Raw genomic sequence first — 26,025 nt, forward strand, 5'->3', positions numbered from 1 at the left:
AAAAAAATATTTAAATGCTAGAACATAGAAATAAATTTAAATGAAAATGATTTTATTTTGAAAATTAAATACATTAAAAACAACCTTAAAAACATTTTACTGAAACAAAAATGCTAATAAAACAGCTTTTTACTAATAAGAATATGAATAACTCATAGAAAAGAATCATTTAATCACACCCTCTTTGCATAGTTTCAGTAGTATCATTATCCAATTAACCAAATCATTTCTGTGCGAGTCGTCCCATCACTCATCTCACAAACGGACAATATATGACAAAGTGCATTTGATATTTTTTTATTGTGACATAAGTGTACACACAATTTTCAGTTCATGGCAAAGGCAAAGACTATTTACAAAATCCAACTACCAGTGCTACTACATCTTTAAAAATATGTATCTCCTCTACTCCCTATAGTATGCAAATCACATTGCAAGTTGATAAAAATAGACTCAATAAAGTTCCAAAGGCGCTATGTACAGTTATTCATTGAAAATAAATTTGTTCATTAACAGACTAAGATTTGCAAGTGTGTGTGACAGGCTCGAAAAATAAGGTTAGGGTTCCTTAAATATAAATAATGTCATTTGCTAAAAAGCTATTCCGTGTACAAAACACAGTATTATTTTTTGGGGGGGGGAGTACTCATAGTGTTACAGTAGATCTGCAGCATTTCAAAGTAGTTTGACGGTAGTCGATTGAAATTGGCGTCCAAAAATTCTCATCTAAAATGTCTGCCAGAATCCCCCACACGCACGCACACAAACACACACTCACATGCACACACACGCACACGCACACAACTAAGTAACACATCCTCCTTTATTACATTTCCCTCTCAGGTACATTCTTTACTGCACAGTAAAAAAATCCACGTGTGTGGAAGATCATTGCACAATTCCCTTTAAGATGAATTGCAAAGCTTTGGTATGTTATTTCCATTTAGCGTGCGGCTGTGCGTCTGGAAAGTATTTACCGCGTTGCCAAGACCAAAGGGGAAAATCTGCCCAGCAATCGGCGTGCCAAGAAGATTTCAGACCGTAATTGCTGTTAAAGGTGCATCGAAAAGTCTTGAGAAAAGATTGTAGGTAATTATGGACATTTATGGACTATATGCATTTTTTAATGAATTAATGTCATATTGGGATCTTGTGCCATTTAACATTTATTTTGAATAAGTGTGCAAACAAATTCTCCTAAAAACTCTTGTTTGAGGGGAAAAGGGAATTCACTGATTGTATTTTGGAAAAAGGCCGTGACAAAAGATTTGTGCGAATACTTTCCGGGCGCACTTGCCTGTGAATGGCGTGCTAGCAGTGCAAGAAAAGCTGGCGAGCGCGTGGCGGTCACAGGGTGGAGCCCGACACCTTGGCGTCGAGCAGGAAGGCGACGGCGGGCCGGTCGCCCCGCGTCCGGCTCATCATGTCGCGCATCTCGCCGTTGAGCTCAGTGAGCTGGGCCGAGACGTCGCTCAGGTCCCGCTTGCAGCCCACCAGAGCCAACGTGCCCGTGCGGCCCAGCGTCTGGTGGCGGAAGTAAATGTTGAGCAGCGTCTGGATCTCGTCTTCCGAGGGGCCTCCGAAGATGTCTTTGGGCCAAGATGTTCTGGAATCAAAAAGATTCGAGTTGAAGGCCAAGCTGTAGTTTTGCTTTGCACGGCTTTTCTGCACCTCACCTGCACTCCCGAATGTAGCAAATGGCCGAGGCAAAGCCGTCGCTCTTGAGAACTTCCAGGATGGCCTGCACGGCCGCCTCGGCCGTGCTGAAGGTGGACGGCTCACCGCACGCTCTTTGGTCATCTTCCACCCACGCCGCTTTGAGGTGGTTCTTCAAGTCGCTCAGCTCTTGGGACATGTTGCTTAACTACAAAGTTAATGTGGTTGTGAAGCTGTCAATCACGTAATTATAAGACTTGAAATACTATGTATATGATCTTTGAACACAAATGGTGCAGCAACACATGAGGACAGACAAGAGCATTTCCATGATGATTTCAACATGATGTACCTACTTTGGGATGGGAGCTGACTGCGTAGACCTGCTCAACCAGCTTGGTGTACGACTGAAACAGCAGTAAGAGTTGGAAGTGGAGTTTGTAGAGTCTCTGACACAGCTCCAGTTGCTGAACACAAACATTATTTTTTGTCAGCATTTTCATATTCTGCTTTTATTGTCTGCTTTTCTAGGCGTCACTAGTTCTGCAACTAAAACAAGCAAACCCAAGCCCTCAAATTTGAAATGATGACTAAGAGAGAGAGAGAAAGAAAAAAAAAAAAAGCCCGGTCCAACTTACGGCGAGAGATTCCATTTGCTACAAAGCAAGCATGTCGCAGGACAGAAAGACAGCAGTGAGCGAGAAAAGAGAATCAAAGGAGGGCCGACCGGCCGGCGTGCAAGTGGCTTTGCATTTGTACAAATCAGGAAAGATCGTTTTGCTGCCACGTGAAAATGTGGAAAGGGGGGGGGGACACTCACAGAGCTACGGTGTCGCCGTTCTGGCAAGGCACAAGGGACAGCGGGAGAGCTTGGTTAGTTTGAGGGCAAAAAGTCACACAAGAGACTTTCTCATCTCATCTGCATGTCGTGTTTTTTTTTTTTTTTTTCCCACTTGCTAAAAGTGGGCGGGAGCCATCTGGAAGCAGCTTGACGCCTTTTGGATTGTCCCCAGACATGATGAGAAGGTCTCAACAGAAGGATGACAGAAGGACAGCTTTGGTTACCTTTTGCTCCCGTGCGCTGGCTGTGCTGTCGGGACTTTGGAGAAAGGCGGCCTTACAGCTGCTCAGCCACTTGGAACCAGAAGGTGAAATGGTTGATTGCGACACATCACGAAGGTGGGCTTAGCTGCAACTTTTATTTCCAGCCGTCCTTACCGTGACAGTGGCTTCCTTTTTGCTGTTGTACGTATCCAGATACTCTTGCAGCTCCAGCACGCTGAATTTCATTTTCTCCAGGAGTCCGTAGGACATGACCTACGAAGGCAAGGCGTGGCGGCGTTCGTTCAAAACGGAAGCGTTTGACTCGGGACGGGTCGGATGACTCACAGTGTCGGCGTCGATGAACAACAAGGGGCACTCGGCGCAGGTGGTCAGCATTTGAGACGACCTGAGGAACTTTTCTCCGAGTCCTTTCAGGTCGTCATTGAGGTAACTCACGGCGTCGGAGGTCAGCGAGCTAAATTTGCTCTGGATGCTCTGCCGTGGAGGAGATGGATTCCATCTTAGAATCACTTTACCCAACACTAAACTTTCGATCAAGTAGAGGAGCGATCCGGCTCTTGACGGCCTACCTGGAAGAGGCAGCAGAAGACGTGGAAGGTGTAGACGGCGCAGGAGCCGTCCGAGTCGGACGCCAGCTGGCTCAGATGCGCCCGCCAGGCTTCCTCGGCGTCGTCGCACGCCGCCGGCTGGAACGCCGCCAGGATCGCGGAGAAGAAGGGCGAGGGGGGCGGTGAAGAGTCTGACTCCGGCGTGCCGTCGTCTCCCTCCTCCTCTGCGAGGCTGAGGGGCCGAGAGTTTAGTCGGCATAAATAAATTTGAAGTCGAGAAAAATCTTCAGATCGGGCATACCTCGGCAAGCAGCCGTGGATGTCTTTGTAGAAAGGGTGCGTGACTTCCAAAGTGTCGCCACAGTCAAAGTCGGGAGGGAGGCAGCTGATGGAGAGCGACGCGTCCTCCTCGTTTGCGTCTTCATCTGTTTGTAAAAACTGTGGGAGACGTTTTCTTTTTAACGCATGTGTCGGCCACACGCGGCAAAGCAGCAAAATGTGAATACAGTGAACCCTCGGCAATTTGCGGTTCGCCGAAAAGATATCCCAAAAAGCTCGCTCGCAATGTGAATCGTACGACACGTTTGAGCAGCGTGACGCCAATCGAGCGACAAAATTCAACAAAATAAAAACCAAGTGTGACACAGAAATAATTTTCGTTCGGGTTGAGGGTTCACTGCATCCAACAATGAGATGCACAGCTGTTGCATCACCACTTGGTGGTGCTAAGTGGTTCCACTAACCTTGCCAGGGACACTCCTTGAGGTTTTTGTGGTGCCAATTCAACAGATTTTGAGCTTTTCGTGCCAGTACGGCACATTTATATTTTTCATTTTGGGGGCCGGCAATGTGTAAACCTTTTTGTAGTTCCCGCATGCCCAAAAAAGAGTTTTTAGTTGCTGCTTATGCCCACCCATTGAAGCAGTAGGTATACACATTGCCTTTAGTAGCGGACCAACACCTCCTTAAGATCCCACAATCAATCATCTCTACCACTAAATGAAGCGTTACGATCAAGGCAGCTTTGCAAGTTCATTCCCTCCTAGCGTGCAAAAAGAAAGGGAAACAAAAACGAGAGGAAAAGTCTGAGGAGAACGTCTGAGAAGAACCCAAAGTGTAGAAAACAAGCAAAATACAAAGAGCGTGGCGATCACTTGGCAAAATTGGTAAAAAATTCGAGAATGGAAGAGCGGTAGGAGGTGTTAGTCCCCAGAATCTCAGACACCCTGAAGCCCTTATTCACCCGCTGTTTCGAGTCCTTCGGCAGCTGGAGCTCAAAAGAGGGATTTTTGCCGCCGGGTGGCGTGGAGTTGCAAAAGGAGGGAGAATCCATCTTTTGGATCTCCGCGGTTGGGGGGGGACTGGCGGCCTGCGAAAAGAGACAAGTCGTGATGAAAACGGACGCTCAGCTCAGATGTTTGGCCAGAGAGCGCCACATTCCTCAAGTGAGTCTAAGCGGCTCGGACTGACCGCTGACCTGGCACTGACTTGCTCGTGCATCGAACGAGACGCTTCGCTTGAAAAAGACGTACCTGGGCGGCCGAGAGGGATTCCTCCTCGGAGAAGTCGTCCGAGTCGTCCTCGCCGGCGAGGACGCGGCTCAGGCTGGGCGTGCTGCCCGACAGTTGGCTCTCCTCCAGGGCGCCGCCCGGGCCGCTCCGGTCCAGGCTGTCGGCCGAGTGGCGACGCACGCCCCAGTTGAAATTGTCCACCGTCTCACCCTGCAGAAGACAAAAGCCACGCTGATATGGAGGCCACGTTAGCGTAACCACACACACTGGGCGAGCCAAGACATGCTCATGGGTCCTCCTTTGAATTTGTTTGATGACACACAAGTATGACTTATCCTAGTTTTCGACACACGTGCAAGTCTGTTTCTTCAAACATGAATTAGTGGTTTGGCATGCACACACAACAAAAACAAAACAGCAGCGCGACTTACCAGCAACTCCTGGTAGCACACAAAAACAGAAAAATACAACATTACAATTCACATTTTTGGAGACATTGTACGTGAACGGCAAACTGAATGCGGAAGGATTCCAATTTGGGAAATCAACATGCTCTGAAGGTCAGCCGGTGACAAAAAAAAAATAAAACTTGTTCACAACCGACTCACCTCTCCGTCTTCGAGCTCCACATCCAGGAAGTCAAAGTCCCGGAAGACTCGAAACTGCTGCTCCGAGGCGGTGTCGTCCGTCGTGTCGGCTTCTCGGGTTCCGTCTTCGGATGACGCCGGGCTGGGCCGGTGCTCGGCGAGGTCCAGCTCGCCGCAGCTGGAGAAAATCACCTGCCACCGATCCAAAAAAGAAAAAAGTTAACGACGTGGACGAGATGATGGGTGCGTTGCCTCGTAGCTTTACCGAAGTGTTCTTTGTGAGACCCACTTTCTGCCCGCACAAAGACAAAACATGGACAAGTTTCTCTCTGGTTCTTTTCTGCAGAGACAAAAACAGGAGAAACTTTAAACGAGGCGTTTGTCCCGAGCTGAAAAAAAAAACAATGACAAGGTGACATGATCACATCTGGGAAAAAGATATACCGTCAATTACAAGCACTTGGGAAATTTCTATATTTTTTTATATATATTATTATTACTATGTTGTATTTTTTGTTCATAATTGTTGGTCTACTGCAAATTTATAGCTGTGCTAAACATCACATGGCCCTTCCGCCATGCGCCGGTTTCCTGGAGGTGGCGGTAATGCCTGGAAGTGTTAACAATGACCAAAAAAAATTGTGCACTAAAATTGCCAGGTTTTCTTTCCTCAGCCCATCCCGAACACCTTTTATCGAACATTAGCTCATAAAAACAGCTATGCGAAAGAAAAAGCCGGAAAAGTTTCCAGCGTGGAGAAAGTCAACTCGATTGAGCGTAATGACCTGGGAAGATTGAGGCCTCTTCCAACTGACCGGCACCAGGACGTTGTTGGACGTGGAGCCCAGAGAGCTGGATGAGGAGGAGGTGCTGCGGGTCACCGCCGCGATGCGACTCTTGCCGTCGCGGCCCGGGGAGGCGCGCAGGTCGTCGTGGCGCCGACCAATCACTGGCGTCTGACACAAACGCGCTCGTGTAAGTACGGGAGACAAAAAGTCGGCGAGGCACTCCAGTCAAAGAATGTTCTTGTAGTTTGAGGCTTAGCGTGTCAGTGCTGCACACTGTTGGCAAGGAATCCCACACAAAAGACAGGCAGTCATGATGTGACATCACTTCCTACCATTCATGCGCTACACAAATAGCTCTGTTTTCAGTTCCCATACACACACACACACACACACGTCATTGCCTCTTTTTTTTTCCACGCACGCTGCCGCCTATTTATGATGTTTACCTTTTCAGCTAGGATAATCTCAAGGGGTTGGGTCGAGGGGAACGTAAGGAAAGGGTGGGGGTAAAATGTTTCCACTTTTTTCAAGACACCATTTGACCCCCACCACACCCTGCTTGTTAGAGGGACAGTGTGAAAAGAAAGAAAGATTGCGGAAGAAGAAGGTCGTTCACCTCGGATATGTCAAAGTGGAAATCCAGCGTTTTCCCAGGCAAGGCCTTGGACGAGCGCTCCCACACGCGGCTGATGTCCTCGTAGGAGAGGTCGCCGGAAGGCTGCGCCAGACTGGCCGAGCGACTCACCACCAGCTTGAGGATGTTCAGCGCTTCCCTCCAGTGGGCCGTCTGCACACGGGTGGGTACATACATCATCACGCTTGGCTCGTGTCATTTCACAGAGTCTATTTTTAGAGACGGGGGCGTTCCGGGAAGCCCGGGCCAGACCGCCGAGGCTCTCGACAGGAGTTCGGGCGTGTCAACAAATGTACTGCGCTGACACCAGATGGATGACCTTTTGGATTGCAGCCCCACCCACAGACATTTGGCTCCAAAACTACAGCGGCGAGGGCCTCACCTGAGCAAATTTCTCGATGGTCCTGAGCACTTCCATGTTGAAAGGTTTGGCTTGAATGCCACTCAGGTCCATGTGACTCAGCAGACTGTAGATGATTTGTAAAATGGTCTGCTGCATACTGGGGAGACCTTTCTCCAGCAGCTGTGGGGCAACAACAATTTTCCAGAAGATGAAGAAGCCATTTCGGCCGACAACAACAACGAATGGGCAAACCTCCGCCATGTAGGTGACCAGGCTGAGCGCGATGTCCGAGAAGGCCTCGTGCAGGTACCTGCACACCACGTTGACCCAGGAGAAGCAGTTGCGGGTGTACGAGCGCGTCTTGTAAAGCGTCATGACGTGGGCCAGGTTGGAGAGCTTGTCGTTCTTCTCCTCCAGGCACACCTACACACATACAGAGAGCATGAGAGCAACAAAGTGCAAAAGCGGCCGCTGCTTCGAGAGGAAATGATGCGCAAAACCTGTGCGATCCTTTCGGCGACTTCCTGACAGAAGAGCGTGGGGCCGTCGAAATTCTGCACAAGGTGCGGGAGCAGGCAGAGGACGTTCAAGGGGAAACCTAAAGGGGAAAACAAACACTTGGACTTTTTGGAGCACTCGGATCCCCCCGTCGATGGAGAGCCACGGACGGATGCACATGAGGTACCGATAGCTTGCGAGGTGTCCACCACGGATACCCGCGAAACGGGCGTGAGCTGCCAGAAGAGCTTGAGCGTGAGGTCGACGGTGGCAGCCGACGTGAAGCCCTTGAGCAGCAGCTGCTGGAGCCCCGTGAAGCTGCTCCACTGCAGCTGCTCCTGCAGCTTCTCCAGCCTGTCGCGGTTCTCCCGCTTGTCCAGCGACATGTGGCCCAGCAGCTTGTCCAGCAGCCTCAGCGACATCTGGTACTCAAACTCAAAGTCGGACTCCATCAGCGACACGGCCGCCCAGAAGACGGTGGCCAGCAGGTTGCTGGGGTGGTTGACGTTGGCCGGGTCCGACACGTTGTCCTTGGACGACGGCGGGCTGCGGGTTTTGCCCGCCGGGAGCTGCTGCTCGCACGCTTGGATGCGGTCCAGTGTGGCGCTGCGAGGCGGGTCCGACCACCTGTCCGACCACCTGTCCGCTTCGCCGAACTTCTTAGGCACGGAGGAGCTCCTCTGATGTCGGCTGCGCTCTTCCCCGCGGATGTTGAGCTGGCCCGTGCTCTTCCTGTTGGACATCAGGTTCAGTGTGGTGAGGAGATCCGGAGATGAGGCTCTGGAATCAAAGGTCGCCTTAATGACCAACTTGTGCGTGTACTGTCCCGCATTTGGCTTCATCACAAAATTCGGTGTCCCACATCCATGATGTCAGCGAACCAACCTGGTCAAGATGGCCACCAGCTCGTTATTCTTGAGGCACTCGGCCAAGTTGTCCACCACAGACTCCAGCGTGAGTAAAACCTCCATCACGTAGCCCTGCAAGATGACTCAATTCACGAGAGGTCGCCGATAGCAAAACTACGTACCGATACCACAAAGACCTAAATGAACCATGAAATTAGAGGCTATTTTGTATTCTAGCAATTTCTAGTTTGTGCTCGCCCGGCCGATACTGTTTCATGCGCACGCTGACCTGCACCTCCTCTCCGTGTTCCCCGACGACCTCCACCAGCCGGGAGAGCAAGTCGGAGACGGCGTGCGCGTAGACGGGCTGGCGCAATGCTCGGAACACTTGGAAGGAGCGTCCGGCGTAGTGACGTGAGGAACTGCACAGGGCCGTGTGCAGGGCCACGTCGCTCAGCTGCCGCTCCAGCTGAGAGTCTACAGCGGGGTCGGAATACATCCAAATGATGAATCAAACGCGAGGGCACCTCCGCGTGCGAGGCTTACCGGGTTCTTTGAGCACGGACACGACGTGGCGCAAGAGGTTTGTCAGCTGGACTGTACTTTTGGAAACGTGATTCTTGGGCGAGATGTCTTCGTGGCACCACAGCGGCCCGCATGCTCTGCGAAACAACAGGCAACTTGCAGTCTCCACCACTAGATGGTGCTGAATTTATATGCTCATGAGCTCCAGGGAAGGATTTTTTCTTCTTCTAAATACAGCACATTTGTCAGCACGTGCATTTAATGGTCGTCAGTGGTACCTGGTGGTTAAAAACTCAATGAGCTTGCCGGTCTTCTCGTCGGCGTTGGCGGGGGCCGCCGGCTCGTCCGGGATCTCGGGCAGGTTGCCGGCGCTCTCCCCCAAGCTCAGACTGGATGACGTGGAGGAGGAACTCAGGCCGGAGTCCGGCACGGGAGACGCCTGAGCCTCCCTCAGAAAGTCCAAAGCTCCTGGGACACAACAGAGGAAATGGCGCACTGATAGGATCTGTCAAACTGCACGCACAGTACATTTGCCGGCTGGCCGGCTGGCCGGGCCGGGCCGGCCGGGAAGGGAAGGAAGGGGAAGCTGCGTAATGATGTAATTATGTACTACCGTGCTGTGTTATTGTATCAAACATCTACTTTTAGCAACGTAAACACTCTGGAAAATTGACTTTAAGAAAAAAGTAGTGGGAAGTGAGTCTGATACTGTCAATGTTTTTTTTAAATATTTATATTCCGCTTTAAAACAATCTCTCAAAAAATATCATTCATAAATCTATTTTTGGATCTCCTGCCAGACTGTAAAAAATACCCAAATGCTGTAAGTCAACATAAATAGACAGACGTGCACTTGGTACATCTTGGACTTTGGGGCTGCCATCTTGAAATTTGATGTCTTTGGAGATTTCAAGAGTAAATGTTGATTCTCGTATGGGCATTTTGAGGAATCTGCTCTACTACAAGTACACTGTGCCACCTCTGGGGAAAAAAAATAAAACGCCCTTGTAGAAGCCCGCGTAGCCAAAGCAGCACATTGGAGCTTTGACAGATGGCTCCACTTGGGGCAAGCGGGTAAAAATAGCCGCGTGGAATGCTTTAATCAAGAACTTTGAAGTCCCCCGTGCTCCATATTGCTTTTGGAACCCACGCCAAAAATGCTCTCGTCAGATAAGAGACTTATCTACAAGCATCCTGACAGGAATGTAAGCCATTTGACTTTTTTTTTCCCTCTCCTACCTGATGTTATGAACTCGGGCTGAAAGGCGGGCTGGCGAGTGAGGGTCTTGGCTCCGTTGATCCGGCGCGTCCGCAGCAGCACCGAGGCGACGGCCTGGAAGTTGCGGCGGCACGACAGCGCCATGAGCAGGTGGAGGAGGAGATGCTTGCAGTGCTCATGTACCTCCGGACGGTAGTGGTCCATGCCTGAGGTTGAGAGGAAAGCCACAATACAACTGACGAACAACTTAAAATTCACACCAGTTATTCTAAACGGGCGGCAAATGATCTAACCGTACCCAAAAATAAGGCGTGCAGCAGCAACGGGAGGTGCAAGGCCCAGTCTTCCCTCACGCTGTGGTCCACAACCATCTCTGTCATGAAGATGACTGCTATATTACACCTGAGAGGGGGAAAGAAAAAAAATTGGCTACCTCACGCTATTTTATTTAAAAGACCCCACAGGAACTTTAATCTCAACCTAACTGAAGTCAAGTACAGACCTGTGTAGAGGTCCTCTCGGGGTGAGGGTTTCGGGCAGGAAGTCCACCAGAGGAGCCCAGCAGCCGCCGTTGAGAGGCATGGGGAGAGGATGGGGATGGTTGCTTTCAAGCACGGCCATCAACCAGTCAGCATAAGGAGGAAGAGGTTCACCTGTGGAGAGACAATGGCATCAAAACCAAAAGATTCACCCCCCCACCGTACTTCTGCATGATCAATGACACCACGCCCGTTCCTCTCTTTTCATCCTTCCGGCCTGCTCTCGCCAGACGCTGCTGGAATGATTGCACTTACACTTGTCTTCATCGTACGATCCTCCCGAGCTGTTGCTGTAGCGAGATTCCAGGCGGTGGTGAGCTTGCATCACATGACTAAGCCTGATGATGGAGAGACATCACTTTCTTCAGCACGATAATCACGATCATTGGGCCGCATTTATCTCCACATTTGCAATTTCACCTCTCTTCGTTGTCCTTTGACTTGCGTTTATCTGCATCTGTGAAGCTCTCCTGTCCTGCCACCACAGTATTGGTACTGGATGTGGTTCCTGGCCAAAGAGTCCGAAGGTAAAGGCGTTTGCCTGGCACGGCTCAGGTGTTTTGTCAGTACCTGACGCCGTGTTGCCGACGGGCTTGCTGGTGGCCGTGAAGCGATAGAAGGGCGGGCTGTCGCAGTGCTGCACCACCGGGTTGACCGGGTCTGTCTGCTGCAACTCCAAAAGCAACTCTTGCATGGTTTGCATGGTGTTGTTTCGACAGAGGTAGATCACCGCCTTCTTGATCTGAGCAGATATTCTTTTTCCAGACCCCATCAACCAGATGGATGTAAATAAATGGGATTTGTCTTACGAATGGCAGGAGGGAGGTGTCGCTGCTGACGCCGCATAAGCTGATGAGAAACTGCAGCGCCGTTCGCAGGTTGTGACTCCACTTTTCGTTGCACACCAAAGCATTCCAGGCATTTTCCATTTCGGATCCTGGTAAATCATCTCCATACTGCCCAAATGGAATTAAAAAAAATCACTTGGTCAGGTGTTGGTGGACTTTTGTTTGAGTGTATCTGGAGATTTTTTTTTTTTTAATGTCCTTAACCTAACTCTTTTTATTTAGCCATCTAAAACCTAGCTTGACTACAGTTTTTTTAATGCGGACTTTCTGAATGGCAACTTTTCAGGCATTACGTTTGGATCTGGAATGTATCACCCGCGATAAACGGGGGGGGGGAGTCTGTTATGACAACCGCAAGATGAATGTACCTTGGCGGTCATGTACATCAGGTTGTTGAGCACCATGGACGTGGCTTGCAAGGAGCCCCAGCCGGTGCCGCTCAGATGTTGCTGGGCGGAGGCGCGCCCTCTCGTAAAGGTGTCGTAGTCGGAGGAAGACGGCGCGGAGGTCGGGAGCGGCTGGCCGCTATCCACCAGCTCGATGTTGCTGAGCCAGGGTAGGAGATAAGTCAGCATGATCTGTCTCCCGTTGGGGTGGGTCGTCGGGAACCTCTGGCTAACCTCTGGAGCAAACACATAAATATATCGTCAGGGGAACAGAGCGAGCTGCGGGGCAAAGACTTTCTACGCCACCTGAAAAAAGAGGGAGGGTGAGTTCGGGGTACATTCTGGCCAAGTGGCCGGAGAGCTGAGGGAGGGAGAGGCTGTAGAGGGGCGGCAACGGCGCGTGAGTGCCGTGAAGGACGCTGTTGGGCTTCCGCCCAGCCAACTTCTTGGAGTACACCAGCAGCCTGGCCTCGAGAATCTGCTCCAAAACGGGAGAAGGAGAAAGTATGCGTGATGCAAATGTTTAGCTGAGGACTTGCGTGTCTTTATCGCACCTGCATCAGTTGCATGGAGATCTCGTTCATCTCTCTGTCGGCGTCGGACGCCTTGAAGAGAACGAGGTTGAGCAGCGGCACCATATCGCTTGGGTAGTTTCTGCAAGTCATTCAAATGTCACTTTTTCAAAGCGGCTCATCCATTTTATCCATAACAAGAATTCTTGGACGCATTTGGGGATGAGTGTGGTCACAAATAATCCAAATAATGCTTTGCTTTGCTTTGTACCTGCTGCCACACACGGCCGCGATGGCTTTGAAGCAACCCGAGGCCAGCCGGTAGGAGCCCGTGTAGCAGCGATCCACAGCCCAGTTGAACAGGTTAACCTGCTCGGCGTTGAGCTCCAGGAGCAGGACGACCACCTCGCATCCCAGCTGGTGGACCTGAGTCCAGAGGAGAGACGTGTCACATGAACATTTGCCTCCAACAATTTCCTCGGCTCCTACTGCTGTGATGTGTACCCGCTGGTCTTGGCAGGCTAGGATGTTGTCCAGCCACTTGTAGAGGTAGCCGTCCGGGGAGAGGCCCACGTTGTCGAAGACCGGGCCGCAGCACAATACGGCAGACATGGCCTGCGAGGACCCCGAAAAATAGTCAGCCTGTGTTTGTGCAAAAAAACATTTTGCTTCTCGGGTTTTGACCTTCAAGGCGCAGTATTGGTAGCGCGTGATCTGGTGATTCCTGTCACTGTAGCGCTCCAAGGGAGTGAACATGATGCTGAAGGGCCCCGCCCACTGACTGAAGAGGATGAAGAGATGATGTCGGAGGCTCTGCTGCGGAAACAGGAAGCGCCTGTAGTGCACTGAGGAGGGGGAAACAAGACTTATTTGTCGTCTCCTTTCATTAGCAGAGTGTTTAAGCATCCGAAACACGTAAGCGGAAAAATCATCAAGTTGAATCAGTGCTTCTATTTTTACCAGGCTTGTTTTGTCACCATGTGTACTTTCACTTTCATACAGAGTCAGACAGAAAATGGAAATGTTGCAGACTACCTGGCACACACTGTATGAGGTTGGCCACCATGGCGCTGAAGTGAATTCGAATGTCCTTGAGGATCTCGGATTCTTTATCGTTCTCGCCTTCCAGGAGCGTCCGCGTCAAGTCCACGTACTCCAGGAAGAGGGCGCCCAGGGCCAGAGTGTCGCGCTCCAGAGCCCCGTTTGTACTAAGACGTTGGTATGGCAAGAATAAAAAAAAAATTCAGCTTGGCCGCTTGTGTTTTTGAGATTCCGAGCCACGAGGGTTAGCAACCTGTCACTGATGACGCCCGCGTCTGCCAGCAGCTCAAAGATGCGCAACAGTTGAAGTCGCAGAAGGTCCCGGCGTTCACGACGCTTCTTGTTCTATCCAAATAACCATTGAAATCAATTCAAATGCCAATAATCCATCCCTGTCCCCCAACATAAAATCATTGAAGCATCATATTTTGAACTGATGAACTGTTTTGAACAAATCAAAGGAACCAACCTCAAGTCTTCTTTCCAGTGCTTCCTTCATGAGCGGATGCAGCTCCTCCACAAGTTCCCTGAGGCCAGACAGACAGACAACATCAGTCAGGCTGTCAATCAGACAGCTACTACCAACTGCAATTAACCTTAATAAAAATCTATTTTTAGAAAGCTGCTGTGATCTGCCACTTACCTGAAGGCCAGGGAGTTGGTGCGCCCAAAGCCCAGAACTAAGGCCTCGGTCAGCTCCGCGCTCTCCGACCGCATGAGGGGAACCAACTGCTTGAGGAGCCAAGCCACGGATGGGCAGCCCGGGATGACCTGAGCCATTAAACAAGGTTCGATTTTCAGGCTCAGGCCGACCGACACCACGTCCCTGTTCCGGTCGGTCCACGTAAGCGATCCCTCCGCATCTAATCCGGCAAGTGGTATCTCTTACCTTGTCGCAGCCGGCGGCGCTTTCGGGCGTGGCCGCGCTCATCTCGGATGTCGACGCTCTCAGGTGACCGGTGCTCATGACGCTGGGCTTGGCCACCCCGAAGCAAAGGATCAAGTAGTTCCTCCACAGGGTCACGTAGTTGTCCGCGCTGCCCGAGGTGCTGCCCGTCTTCTTTGCGTTCGCCGGGTTACTGGAAATTCATTTTATTTTTTTGATATCAGATAGCCGCAGTCCAATAAAACAATCAGGGAAGCATCTCGAGTGGCTTGCCGTCTCAGCACATCCTGTGTACATAAAGACGATGGATGGACTCTCACTTGGGATCGATCAGCGGCATGAGCATCTGCGCTCGAGCGAAGGCGTAGGGCCACGCGTAGCCCAGAGCGGCGGGGCAGTGCTTGGGCAGGTGCTCCTGTCTCAGCAGGCTGTACAGACACAGCACCCACGGCTCCTTCACCGACTGCGCCAAGATCCACACGTGCGACGGACTGTTGATGTCGTAGTGGCTGCTGACCAGCCGGGCGTTCCACTCGGCGAGCCCCTGGAGGTCCGCTTGGGGGCCGGCGTATGTGTTGGCCTGGAGAAGAAAGGCACGTTGATTAAAAAAAAATACAATGAGGTGGGAAATGATAGCAGAGTGGCTCATTTGAAAACCTCACCCAACTTACCGCATCAGAGACGACAACGTTGACGAAGCTTTCGACGATGACGGGGCCGAGCTGGTCCATGACCTCGATGACCGGTTTATCGTCGTCCTGCAGAAGACAACACGAGGCTCTGAACTGGACGGCAAAGCACGCTCCGTCGCCTCGCCGCCTCACCTCAGACTGCCCGAGCACGGCGAAGAGGCCGCGGATCTCCCTGAGGACGGCGACGGCGAGCCTTCGAGTGCTGAGCTGGCAGGAGCAGAGCAGCACGAGGGCCAGACCCTCCACGGCGTGCAAGACGGCGGCGTGGGGGCCGCGCTCGGCGCCCGACTTCACGTTGGTGCTCGTCTGCGGCGGCTTACGGATGACAAAAACAAAACCAAGTTAAGCAAGTCACAATTTATACTGCCCTAATGTGACTTAAAAATACATAAAAAGACGCAGCGAAGATTCACGCACCTCGGTAGTGTGCATCTTAGCTGTGTCGTAGCTCCTCCCCGCCGCCGCCGCCGCCACTTTCCACTGGGCGAGCAGCTGGAGCAGCAGCTTGACCGAGGTGTCCAACAGCCCCCGCTGGCTGTCGTGGACCTCGCGCAGCACGAAGCCGGCCAACCCGAACAGCACGTCGTCCCGCCAGTCCGAGAAGTCCACCAACAGACTTTGTAAAGAGTTCTGAGCGATGAGTCGGAGCTCGTCGTCCATGTGGATCGTCAGTCTAGCCGATGAAGAAAAGACGTTTTTAGAAGGGAGAGATTTACGACACGACGGGACTGACCGGGAGTTAAAAAAAACGTAGCACATAGCATGTGGATCATCTCACCGGGAGAGCAGGTCTATGAGCTCCGTCTTTGACATCCCGTCGGGCATCAAGCGAGGAATGGCTGCCACGCACGTCCTGAACAGGTCAATCTTGGCCTTCCTTTCACCCCTGCAACACATTTGGTGGACATTTAAATGGAGCATCAAAGTAAGTGTCATAAATCCACGTATCATTTGTTTGTCCGTACGTGATCATGTCCTCGGGCTCTTTGTTGACCATCTGAGCGTTGGTCATCATCATGCAGCGTCCCACCTCCTTGTCCAAGTGTCTCAGGATGTTGTCAAAGGCCTTTCGCACGGGGTAGTAATACTGCGACATGCCTGAAGGGGAGCAAACACAGTGCTACTTTGACTTCTGGGCTGGAAAATGTGTCGATCAAAAAAGAAATGTTTTTTGTGACTCGCTCACCGATGACTTTGGCCTCCTCCACCGTCAGCGTTTTGCTCAGGTAGGTCTTCTTCACTCGCAGCGTGTTCCCTGAAGGTAAAGTGCACCCGGTGTTGGGCATGGGAGGCTCGCCGTCCTTCTGCTGAAGTCGATCGGCCACCACCAGGAAGGCTCTCAGACCGATATTCATTCTCTACGCACACGGGACCATTTATTTGTTCACAGCCGGCCGTTTTTTATGCGCTAAGCGTGTCCCTTACCTCCGGATTAAGACTGAAGGCTTTTGTGGGTTTCGCCACACACAGGAGATCAAAAATAATTTCTTTCATGGCAAAATCAAGTCTTTCCTGTCATGAAATAAAAGATACGGTTAACGGGATGCTGGGGTTACCGTCAGAAAGGTGCGTGGGCTCACCCACCTGTGCGATAAACTGGATGATTTTTACAAAGATGTTGAGAGGCATGTCTCTGGGCACCACGCTGCGGGATCCTTTGGGGAAAAGCGTGCCCACGATCGTGTTGAGGCGACTGCGGACAGAGGAGAAAAAAAAAGCTGTAAAGATAAACACCTCGGTGACGATGCAAATGACGCTCACCCTTGCGTGGCAGTGTTGCTCTCGCACTTGATCCTGATCATGTAGACCCAAAGCAAGCGATAGAGAGACTCCAGCGCCACGCGAGCCATCTTGGGGTCTCGACTCTGCGAGGCAAAGAGAGTGGAGAATGGCGACACGGCGTTCCTCCCGCCCATTGCATTAGACACGGCGGACGTTACCTTGAGATTGGAGAGGCAGTTGTTGAGGAAGATGTGCCACCTGTTGAGGAAGAACTGCTTCTGGCTGACGCACAGCAGGCAGGTCACCAGCGGGTAAAAAGCCTGCGGTGAAGCAAATTGTGAGTTCCTCCGGTAGACACACAATTGTGTCGCCGACCGCCGTCAACTCACCAACGAATGCTTCTTTCTGGTCGACAGCTCCAGGCTTGTGTCGTACAAGCTGTCCACAAAGTTCCTCAGGCAGGGAACGTTCACCTCATTCTTCACCGCCTGCGACAAGGACAAATGTTTTTTGTTTTGGTTTCCACGAGAGCCTTTGAATCAACTTAAGTAAAAGGGGAAAATCGCTTACTGCCGCAACAGGAACCAAAATTTCAACAAAGAGCCCGGCCAAGGCGTGCTTGATGTCCTTGTCCTTAACCTCCAGGAAGTATCGGGCGCATTCCTGCAAAGAAGACATTTACAACATTGAACTTGAGGGACTTTATGGTTCAGGTTGACTTTTGGGTTAAAGTGGCCAATGTCCAGGCAGCAAGTGTGCCATCTCCTTTACCTGCATGAACTGGAAGGAAGCTTCAAAATCCTCAACGGGGTACATCTTAATTCGAAAGAACTTCAGCCCCATGATGAGGCTTATGGTACTCTGGACAACGTATGGACTCTGCTCTTTCTGCCGCAGCTCCTTCAGCTCCGTCATGAACTTCTTCTTCACAGCGGGAAACCTGAGGACATTTCCATTGTATGTGATCGGCACTTCCTGGGTGACTTAAAAGCATGGCACCATGGTGCTATTTGAGGAGGTGTGTCTTCTAAAAATATCACCCCACCCCCTCCTTCTCCTCCAACTTCTAGACGGGGAGTCTGCGCTGTAAAGATGAGCTCTCAAATTGAGCCAGAGATGGCATTCTTTAGGCGGACTATTTATAGCCGCTAAGGACTCATACGAGCGCCACTCGCGACGGCCGGCTGCACTAGTGACAAAATTCTGCAACTGGTCTTTGTGAGAATAAATTAATCCTGACACGCAAACATGGTGTGAGGAACAACATTGAATTCTTGGCCGTTTGGGGTTCATGAAATGTTCTTGAGCGGCTCAACTCTGGCTCTATTTTAAGAGCTTTGTTCCGTGCTGGGGTGATCTGAAAACAGCAACTGGACACACACTGATTTCCAGCCCTAGTTTGGTGCGAGGGGGTAAACTGTCCAAAGTTGAGAGGTCCGGACACACGTTCCAGTCTCCTGAACTGGAGCCGCCGTGGCACAGAACTCGAAAGAGGCGAACACACTCACTTGGATTGAGCCAGTACTCCGATGACCTCAGCGTAAAGGTCGGCCACAGTGTGCATGTTGCCAGTGTTGGGACCGTGATATCTGTCGAAGCAAGAAAAGGAAATGGAAATTAAGCTAAAGCGGCCGAGAAACATTCAAGGAAAAGTCAAAGGCTTTACCCTTCTTTGTAGCGAAAGTGCTTAAAGGCTAAGGTGATGATCTCGTTGACCGAGCCGTCGAGTACGGGGTGCAGCGGCATCTGGGGAGTCATCAGGAGACACAAGAAAATACAACGGAGAAAAATTAAGATATAATAATATCATCTTCTTTTAACACTTAGCATTATTGTCATTGTAAAAGCAGACTTGAGCTCGCTAGCTAACAGCTGATCGTAGCTCATGCTAACAAAGCTAGCATCTTTAGCATGGTTACCCAGATTTGGATGTTGCTCAATGTGGCAACAAATTGTTCCTTTATCCAAGTTGTATGTTTAGTTTAACTTGTAGAAAATGAAATTGCTAATGTTGACAACGTTTGAGCCGATGACCGTGTGTGTATTTGTATCTGGACGTCACCTGCTTCAGCACTTCTATGAGCGCGAGGGAGAAGATGAAGTCGATTGCCAAATCCCTCCTTTCAAGTAAATAATCCCTCTGCTGCTCATCGCTGGAACAGACACAGAGGGGCATTGACGACGAGCTAACGTGGTGCTTGGTGTCATGTCTCAAACCCACTTTCTGGACTTGGCGTTGGCTCTCGGCCGGTACTCGCGCAGCTCCTCCTCCAGGCCGTTTTGCCGTTTGTACCAATCGAAAAGCGTGCGCAGGATGGAGGGAAGGCAGTACTCGGCCAAGGAGCTCATGGTGCTTATCAACTGCGGCGAGAAGACAGAGATAGCCATCAGCCAGCGCCTTCCTGACTTGAATGGAAGATAATCAGCAGAACAACATGAGCAAAAACTCTTGCTTGATTTAATGATATGAAATCGTCAGACCCTGCAACGATCCAAAATCCATTTGATGAGCTGTGGGTCCAAACGTTTCACACACAGGCCCAATACAAACGTGATGATTTGTGAATGAGGTCTTGAGTGTTTGGATTACAAGCATAGGGTGGGCTAACTTAAGAAGGTGCCCGTAAGCGTCAGCCTGGGGGAAAGGAAGGAACGGGCGGGTCCAGAATGCACAGGAAGGGAGGGGAGAACACAAGCCAGGCCTTCATTCAGCACCGGGCCTGCCTGGAGAAGAATCTGGGCTCTGTGCACAAATTGGGCTTCACGCAGCAGCACAAAGGCGGCGCTGTGGCCCGCCGTGAAAGGAGGCTCTCTGCACAAGCGTACGACGGCCGGGCACACCCACGCCGACACGCCTCAAGGTAAACGCGCCTCGTCCGCCGCTGGCTCACAAACACTTTTTGTTGGGATGCGGCCCAATGAGCCTCATCCTAAATACGAGTCGGAGCTTTAAAGGGCACACGTAGCGGGGACGGAACGCTTCCAGGAAGAGTGGAAAAAAAAAAAAAAAGACCCGATTAAAACATTTGTCATGGCCCACGTTAATACTTTCAACCACGAGGGTGACAAAAACTAGTTGTACACAAACTTTGTTGGTTTTAAAGAAATGGATGTCACAAGGAAAAATGATTGAACCACAGCTTACTTGGTCAAACTGAGGATCTTCACCTCTCTGAAGAGACTTTGTCAACGGCTTTTCCTGAAAAAACAAAACAAAAATATTGTCTGAAACTGAAAGTCTACCACAAAAGTATCAAAGTGCATCTTGTCTCTTTTTTTTTAACCTGTGCTGTACATTTGTTTAGTTTGGAGGCATCTCACATGAAGATGCTGGACATTTATGAAGGCGGCAGTCAGATGACTTACCAGCGGCTCCGCCATGATGACGCGGATCTTGCGCTCCGACACGGTGGCGAAGGCGGAGAAGAGGCTCTTCAGCACGTACTCTCCCGGTTTGCTCTCCGGGTCCACGCTGATGGGCACGGAGATGGTCGGGCCCTTCTCCCCTTGAGGACTGCAGACCGGCGGGAGGGGCGGCTTGTTGTAGCCATTGCCCACGGGCGAGGCTGAAGAGACAACACACCAAGAAGGTCAACGATGAGCACTTTGCGCAAGGTTTGAACATTTAATTCAGTGATTCCTTCGCCTACCACTAGAGGGAGCTTGCATGCCACGAGCGCACGCCGATTATAGGAAATTCAGTGCTCGTCTGTCAAAGTGTTTCACCAACTTCATTGAACCAAGGGCACGTGTTTTCCGTTTGAAAGATCTCATGGCACGTCACCAAACAAAAATGTCACAAAAAGACAAAATAATGATGATCTCACAAAGACAAACACCATGATGATGAGCCACAGGAAGGCGTGACTTCTTCTGATGATCATTTGGCAATAAATGATTCAGCTTTCGGAGACTCCGAAGACACAACCACTCTCTCTAGGATGGACTTGTTTAGCAAAAGTTTTAAGGCTCTCTAAAAGAGGACTATTTGGTGAATAAATTCATAAGAAGAAACAGTGCTAAGTAGCGGGCTAGTAGCTAATGAGAGTTGAGAGGTTGACCCCAAAAATGGACATGAAAATTCCCAGCGTGGGGAACATTCCTGACGCACGCTGACCAAAGGGCAGCGACTTTTGCTTTCCTACGGTGACGCCGTGCAAGGAAATGAACGCCTCATGGGCACCAGCTGCTGTTTTCATTTCCTACCAAAGTGACGTGAGAGGGCAGCCAAAGATCTCACGCATGTGACCGACCGTATCGTGTTACGATGGCGACTGACGCCTTTGATTACGTAAAAAAAAAAAAACAATAACAAGAGCTAACATACAAGTTACCCCAAATGAAAGCTGATACATGAACTGCGGTAACTAAACTAAATATTACTCTTGGATATAAGTACAGCACGGACGTGTCAATTGCTTGTTTTTTTGGTCACTTGACACAAGTGATGGCATTTATTAAGATTGATCGTTTTATCACAGAGGATAAAGAATATACGCCTTATTTTGGTGATTATTATTTGCAGTTTTTTTACACTAAGCAACTTTCTCACATTGTTTTTGGACTGTCACAATTTACAAAACCGGCATTTCTTTGTTTGTGTTGGTCCATCACTGATAAATACTCATGAGTCATAATACTAACAAATACTTGAATGGCAAAAACTGGTTTCTTCACCCGTCTTCTGGTAAATGTTTGCAGCTTTCAAAGTGTGGCAGCTCTAAACTGGCCGTGTTCTTCTGGTCATGGAAGAATGAGCAGCATGCGCGACCTCTGTCAGCACCTACCCAGGCCCTTGATGAAGCTGATGACGCTGGCCTTGCTCCAGCACATGGCCGTCGCGTCCATGGTAGGGGAGCCGGGATCCAGGGTGGTAGCCCCCCAAAAAAGTCTCCCCTAAGGAAACCTGCCAATGTCCATGTCCCGTGTGTACTCCCGAGGGATAGTTTCCATGGTAGGTGTGCCGACAGACTGGGCAGTAGAGCGCACAAAACTCATGTGTGGCTCTCCTTCCCCGAGGGTCTGAGTTTGGCTTCCCCCTCTCGTCTTGTGACCAGCCCGCGCCGCCTTCCAGGAGTGAAGGTCAAGCGGGAATTTTTAGCCCTGGCAAAGCGTGGCTATGCTACGCCGGCATAGCTGTGTGACTATAATTATCCCCGCAGAAAAAGAAGAGAGGGGGTGGGGGGGGCGGGGCACTCAACTGACATGACACTCACCCCATCAGACATCAAGATGGCAGGCGCAATTGCGCGTGAAGCCGTCTCAGACATGAGAGCGGCGCACAAGGGGGTTTGCGGAGACATGACATCATGGACGCCCGTGCTGAAAACAAACCGAGCGTGGTCCACTCCCCTGACGACCGCACGATCAAGTCAAGTCTCTCACTGAGGCCGCATTACAGGAAGAGTTGCAGAAAGGCCTTTATGAGTGGATTTGAGGACTAGAGCGCAATGTCCTGGGTTGCCGCGGACCTGATTTGTTATTAGCACCCGCGCCCGCACGCCTGCTAATAAACACACTCAGTGTTCCTACAATAGAATTCAAGGCTAATAAAAACGTGTGCGTCAGGTTGCGTAAGCAGCAGGGAAACTCTGCCAGGAGCTTTATGATGTTACGTTTTTATGCCAAGGGGAGTAAAAAAAAAAAAAAAATGGAATCAAACGGACACCACCCTTGTTACCGGAAGAGGCTCACTGACTCACGTTCCATAGCCAAATGGAAACAAAGGACCAAATCATTAAAGGGTGCATTCAACGTTTCAATTCTGATGACATGACATCATTTTTATAAACTAAATAGTAAATAGCTCTTTTTTTGTACGGGAAATATTGATTTTATTTGGATATCTTGCATCATTTTGTTCCAATATAAGAGCCGCCAATAAGTCACATGTCTATAGAACGTTGATGGACAGGCATTAACAGTCCATTAGTTGCCGTGTGATTATGCAACATTTCTGTCGAAGGTGTTGCGTCACATTCAAGGACTTTGTGGCGCTTCCGTCCATTTGCCGCCACTTCAAAAAACAGCAGGCAAACAGTAGCCGGCCGATCTGCTCCCCGTGTGGCCCCCGCTGAACGAAGGCAGTTTGGCTGCAGGTGAAGCTCCGCTAATCCTATTAGTGCGTCCTGCCGCTTAGCGAGAGCGCTTTAGAGCATGTGAGAACTCTGCAGACGCCACGTAAACACGGCCGAGCACAAGCAGCAGCAAAAGCGGCAGCGTATACGCGACGAGATGCTGAATCGTTGCATACGCTCTGCCGCAAACATCCCAGAGCCACCGAGGCCGTATTGCCGCCGACCATCAGACTCCAATTTAAGGCCTACGTCCGTCTTGACACACACACACACTAGTAAAACGCCATCACACACCACTGAAACGAAGACAAGTAGAATGATGAGAGTCAGGGATTCCGTCATAGTGACTTGATGGACAACTTCTCGGAGGAGGATGCGTTACTGTGGCGACGCTGTTGCTAGGGGACGACCAAATGGAAGTTGCATTTGACAGAAAATAGCTGAGCTAGAGAAAAAAATGGACACGGATGTCAAATTGAAGGCCCTCAAGCCACATCCAGCCCTCCAAGCAGAGGCTTGCCACAATTTAGTGAAAACCAAGGGCTGGTAACTTTTGTAATATGACGGGTGCCCACTGAGAGTTAAATGCAGAAGAGGCCAAGCCGCTACTCACAAGCGCTCCAAGACTTGAGCAGCGATTTGATGCTGATCTCAAAGAAGCCCGAGTCCTGCTGGCTGGTCATGATGGGACCAGCGCGGTGGCCGGCCCTTCCTGCGGAGACCCTGACCGTCCTCTGACGTCCTCCGGCTCGCGCAACTTCCTCGCCGTTCCCTCCGCTAGCCTCCGCTTAGCATCTCCAGGAGGACGGTCGGTGGGCGGGATTGTCAGCTGCCTTTAAATAACTGCGTGCGGAGGCCGGGAGCAATCCTCTTAGCCGGCGTGCAGTTAATAATAACTGCACTTACGCTGCCTCATGATGAGGACCGTGATGATAACGGCGATGATGACGACGACGACGAGCGCGTTACGCTCGTCTGTCGTAAATGGAGAAGAACTATGGATGCATCTGCGAAAGTGCATTGGAGGGATCGGCGGAGCCGCAAGGATTAGCGGTGCTTAGGCCAACTTTGACTGTTGCCTTTTAGCCCCTGCATGGACTGAGCCTGCTTGTCAAAGGAACATGCGCTCACTTGATGTTTGTTTTTCGCTTTGTGTTCCGAGCCACAAAAGAGCTTCAGAAGCTCTGCCATAGAAGTGACAAAATTCTGCCAGAATATGTCAACTTCTGCACAGGCAAATGCTAATCCGAGTTATGAAATATGATGCATGACTTTGCATGAAAAGACACAAAGTGAAAGCCTCCCATGAGCCCTTTTGTCATCTGTAGGTAACCTAACACGTTATTATGGCTCCAAACATGTTGTCTGATTAAGAAGGGAAAGAAAACCGTCTCAACGTTGAACATATTTGCCATGCAAATCAGGCAAATGGCCTGAAGGAAAGGCTGCTTTTACCCGCTTATGTAATTTGGTGTTTAATAAGGCAACATGGAAATGGGTGTGGTGCTGCTTGAGAAAGAAAAAAGAAATACAATTTGACATGGGCTTTGATAATGTAACTAAAGTTGCCATCCCGATAAATGAGCGGGCCTCATTAAGACGTTATTAAGAGCATTATCGAGCGCCGATGAAGGTGAGGAATGCCAGCTATGTCTATCTCTGCGCTACCTACTCCCCCCTCGGCCCCCAAGGGCCCCTTCACATCTTGGGACCTTCGCTTCTTCAATACTGGACGGATCATTCCACAACCGGAGAACATACACATGATGCTTTCATATAAAAAGACATGTAGAGGAGAGAAAGATAAGACATTTACATGACTCAGCAGAAATGATATCAAGCTAATTGGGCAAGGCTATTTTTTTTTTTTTTTTTAATATGTATGCTTGAGCAATATGCCAAGTCACCCTAACATTATTACAGTAATCCCTTCAGAAACAAGTGGCCGTATTTACGCGTTTTTCCAACAATGATATTTGCACGTGACAAGTACACGGACGACCTTTTGCGAACGCACGATGCAAAACACCACAAGCAATTTGCATCCCTGTGATGTTGTCATCACGGATGTGTGAACTCAAAGAGTGAGGCAGCGGGCAGAAGCACACACTCTTTATCCTCTGCAAAGAGTTACGAAAACACACAATCAATTCTATCTTCCTCAATTGTGGAGTGAGCCCAGCTCCCTTTCGATATTGTGGTGGTTGGCAAATCCACTCAAGGAGTGTTTGTGCCCTTTCCAGCCAAGAAACGGGACTGCACCTACTTTCAAGGATGGTGGGCCTCTTCTTTTGCCGGATCTTCTTGAACTTGCCTCGAAAGTCTCGTGGCGGGAAGGCATCCAAATTGGCAAGGCTCCCCGGGGCCGTCGGGACTCCCTCATCCGGCGGCGGACACTCCGGCCCCATCTCGGCCTCTGAGCTCGTGATGGCAGGTGGCGAGCCGCGGCTCACTTCCATCCTTCTTCCATGTGGGGAGGAGGATACGTTGCCTTCTTCTTCTTTTCTTGCACTTGACGATAAGGAGCCCTGTCCGTCTGACTGTCTGCTCGTCTCCTCTCTCGCTGCCTGCTCATGTGTGCTAACCTCACCACTTGTCAGGGCAGTTGAGCTAGTTACAGCTCACCCCCCCAAAAAGAAAGTCATGAATTGGACAGGTATTAAGTTACTTGGACAGCCCCTCCTCTCTTTGGGGCCAAAAGGCGAGGAGAGAAGAAGTCATGACTAAGAAAGAGGGAGGGACAGAGAAGCCCAGCAACATCCCCGCCTAGTGCGTGCGCATGTGTGTGTGTGTGTGTGTGTGTGTGTGTGTGTGTGTGTGTGTGTGTGTGTGTGAGTGTGTGTGTGCATGCCCACCAGGCATTCCTGAGTACATATCCTGTATTTGTCTTGCGCTATTTGACTGGTGGAATCGTGCACACCCCCGTTGGCGTGGGGCTGTTTATTTGCAAACCAAATGCAAAAATATGCGTAACACCAACTAACCGCAACTAAAACTACAAACTAAAACTAAAAAAAAATAAAAATAAATGATGCAATGACTTCTTTGGAGGGGCTAAAAATTAATCAAGTTAGAACAAGTTAAAGATGTTAACTATTGA

The 26,025-nt window shown here is 50.3% G+C and overlaps 1 protein-coding gene across 1 annotated transcript; it reads right to left on the reverse strand.

Moving 5' to 3' along the window:
• Positions 1 to 281: 281 nt before the first annotated feature.
• On the reverse strand, positions 282 to 25,638 carry frya (furry homolog a (Drosophila)). Its single transcript, XM_049725182.2, is given in 63 exon segments — positions 282 to 1,606; positions 1,677 to 1,864; positions 2,013 to 2,123; positions 2,295 to 2,312; positions 2,722 to 2,790; positions 2,875 to 2,973; positions 3,046 to 3,195; positions 3,291 to 3,501; positions 3,571 to 3,707; positions 4,513 to 4,638; positions 4,802 to 4,990; positions 5,389 to 5,559; positions 5,633 to 5,707; positions 6,153 to 6,323; positions 6,772 to 6,942; positions 7,172 to 7,312; positions 7,385 to 7,555; positions 7,633 to 7,730; positions 7,818 to 8,410; positions 8,516 to 8,610; positions 8,768 to 8,955; positions 9,025 to 9,140; positions 9,282 to 9,471; positions 10,243 to 10,428; positions 10,521 to 10,624; positions 10,725 to 10,875; positions 11,017 to 11,099; positions 11,182 to 11,269; positions 11,332 to 11,503; positions 11,571 to 11,717; positions 11,978 to 12,231; positions 12,302 to 12,473; positions 12,550 to 12,649; positions 12,779 to 12,933; positions 13,012 to 13,122; positions 13,192 to 13,352; positions 13,543 to 13,715; positions 13,802 to 13,893; positions 14,018 to 14,075; positions 14,192 to 14,319; positions 14,438 to 14,627; positions 14,755 to 15,014; positions 15,106 to 15,192; positions 15,259 to 15,441; positions 15,544 to 15,799; positions 15,905 to 16,012; positions 16,092 to 16,224; positions 16,313 to 16,484; positions 16,552 to 16,638; positions 16,711 to 16,819; positions 16,888 to 16,991; positions 17,067 to 17,168; positions 17,238 to 17,336; positions 17,419 to 17,511; positions 17,620 to 17,788; positions 18,357 to 18,437; positions 18,515 to 18,594; positions 18,911 to 19,001; positions 19,070 to 19,209; positions 19,994 to 20,047; positions 20,215 to 20,414; positions 25,192 to 25,453; positions 25,456 to 25,638. Coding segments are annotated over 63 exon segments (9,177 nt in total). The 5' UTR covers positions 25,501 to 25,638; the 3' UTR covers positions 282 to 1,347.
• Positions 25,639 to 26,025: the final 387 nt, after the last annotated feature.

The sequence above is a fragment of the Syngnathus scovelli genome, chromosome 7 (assembly GCF_024217435.2).
Source record: "Syngnathus scovelli strain Florida chromosome 7, RoL_Ssco_1.2, whole genome shotgun sequence".
Lineage (NCBI taxonomy): Eukaryota > Metazoa > Chordata > Actinopteri > Syngnathiformes > Syngnathidae > Syngnathus > Syngnathus scovelli.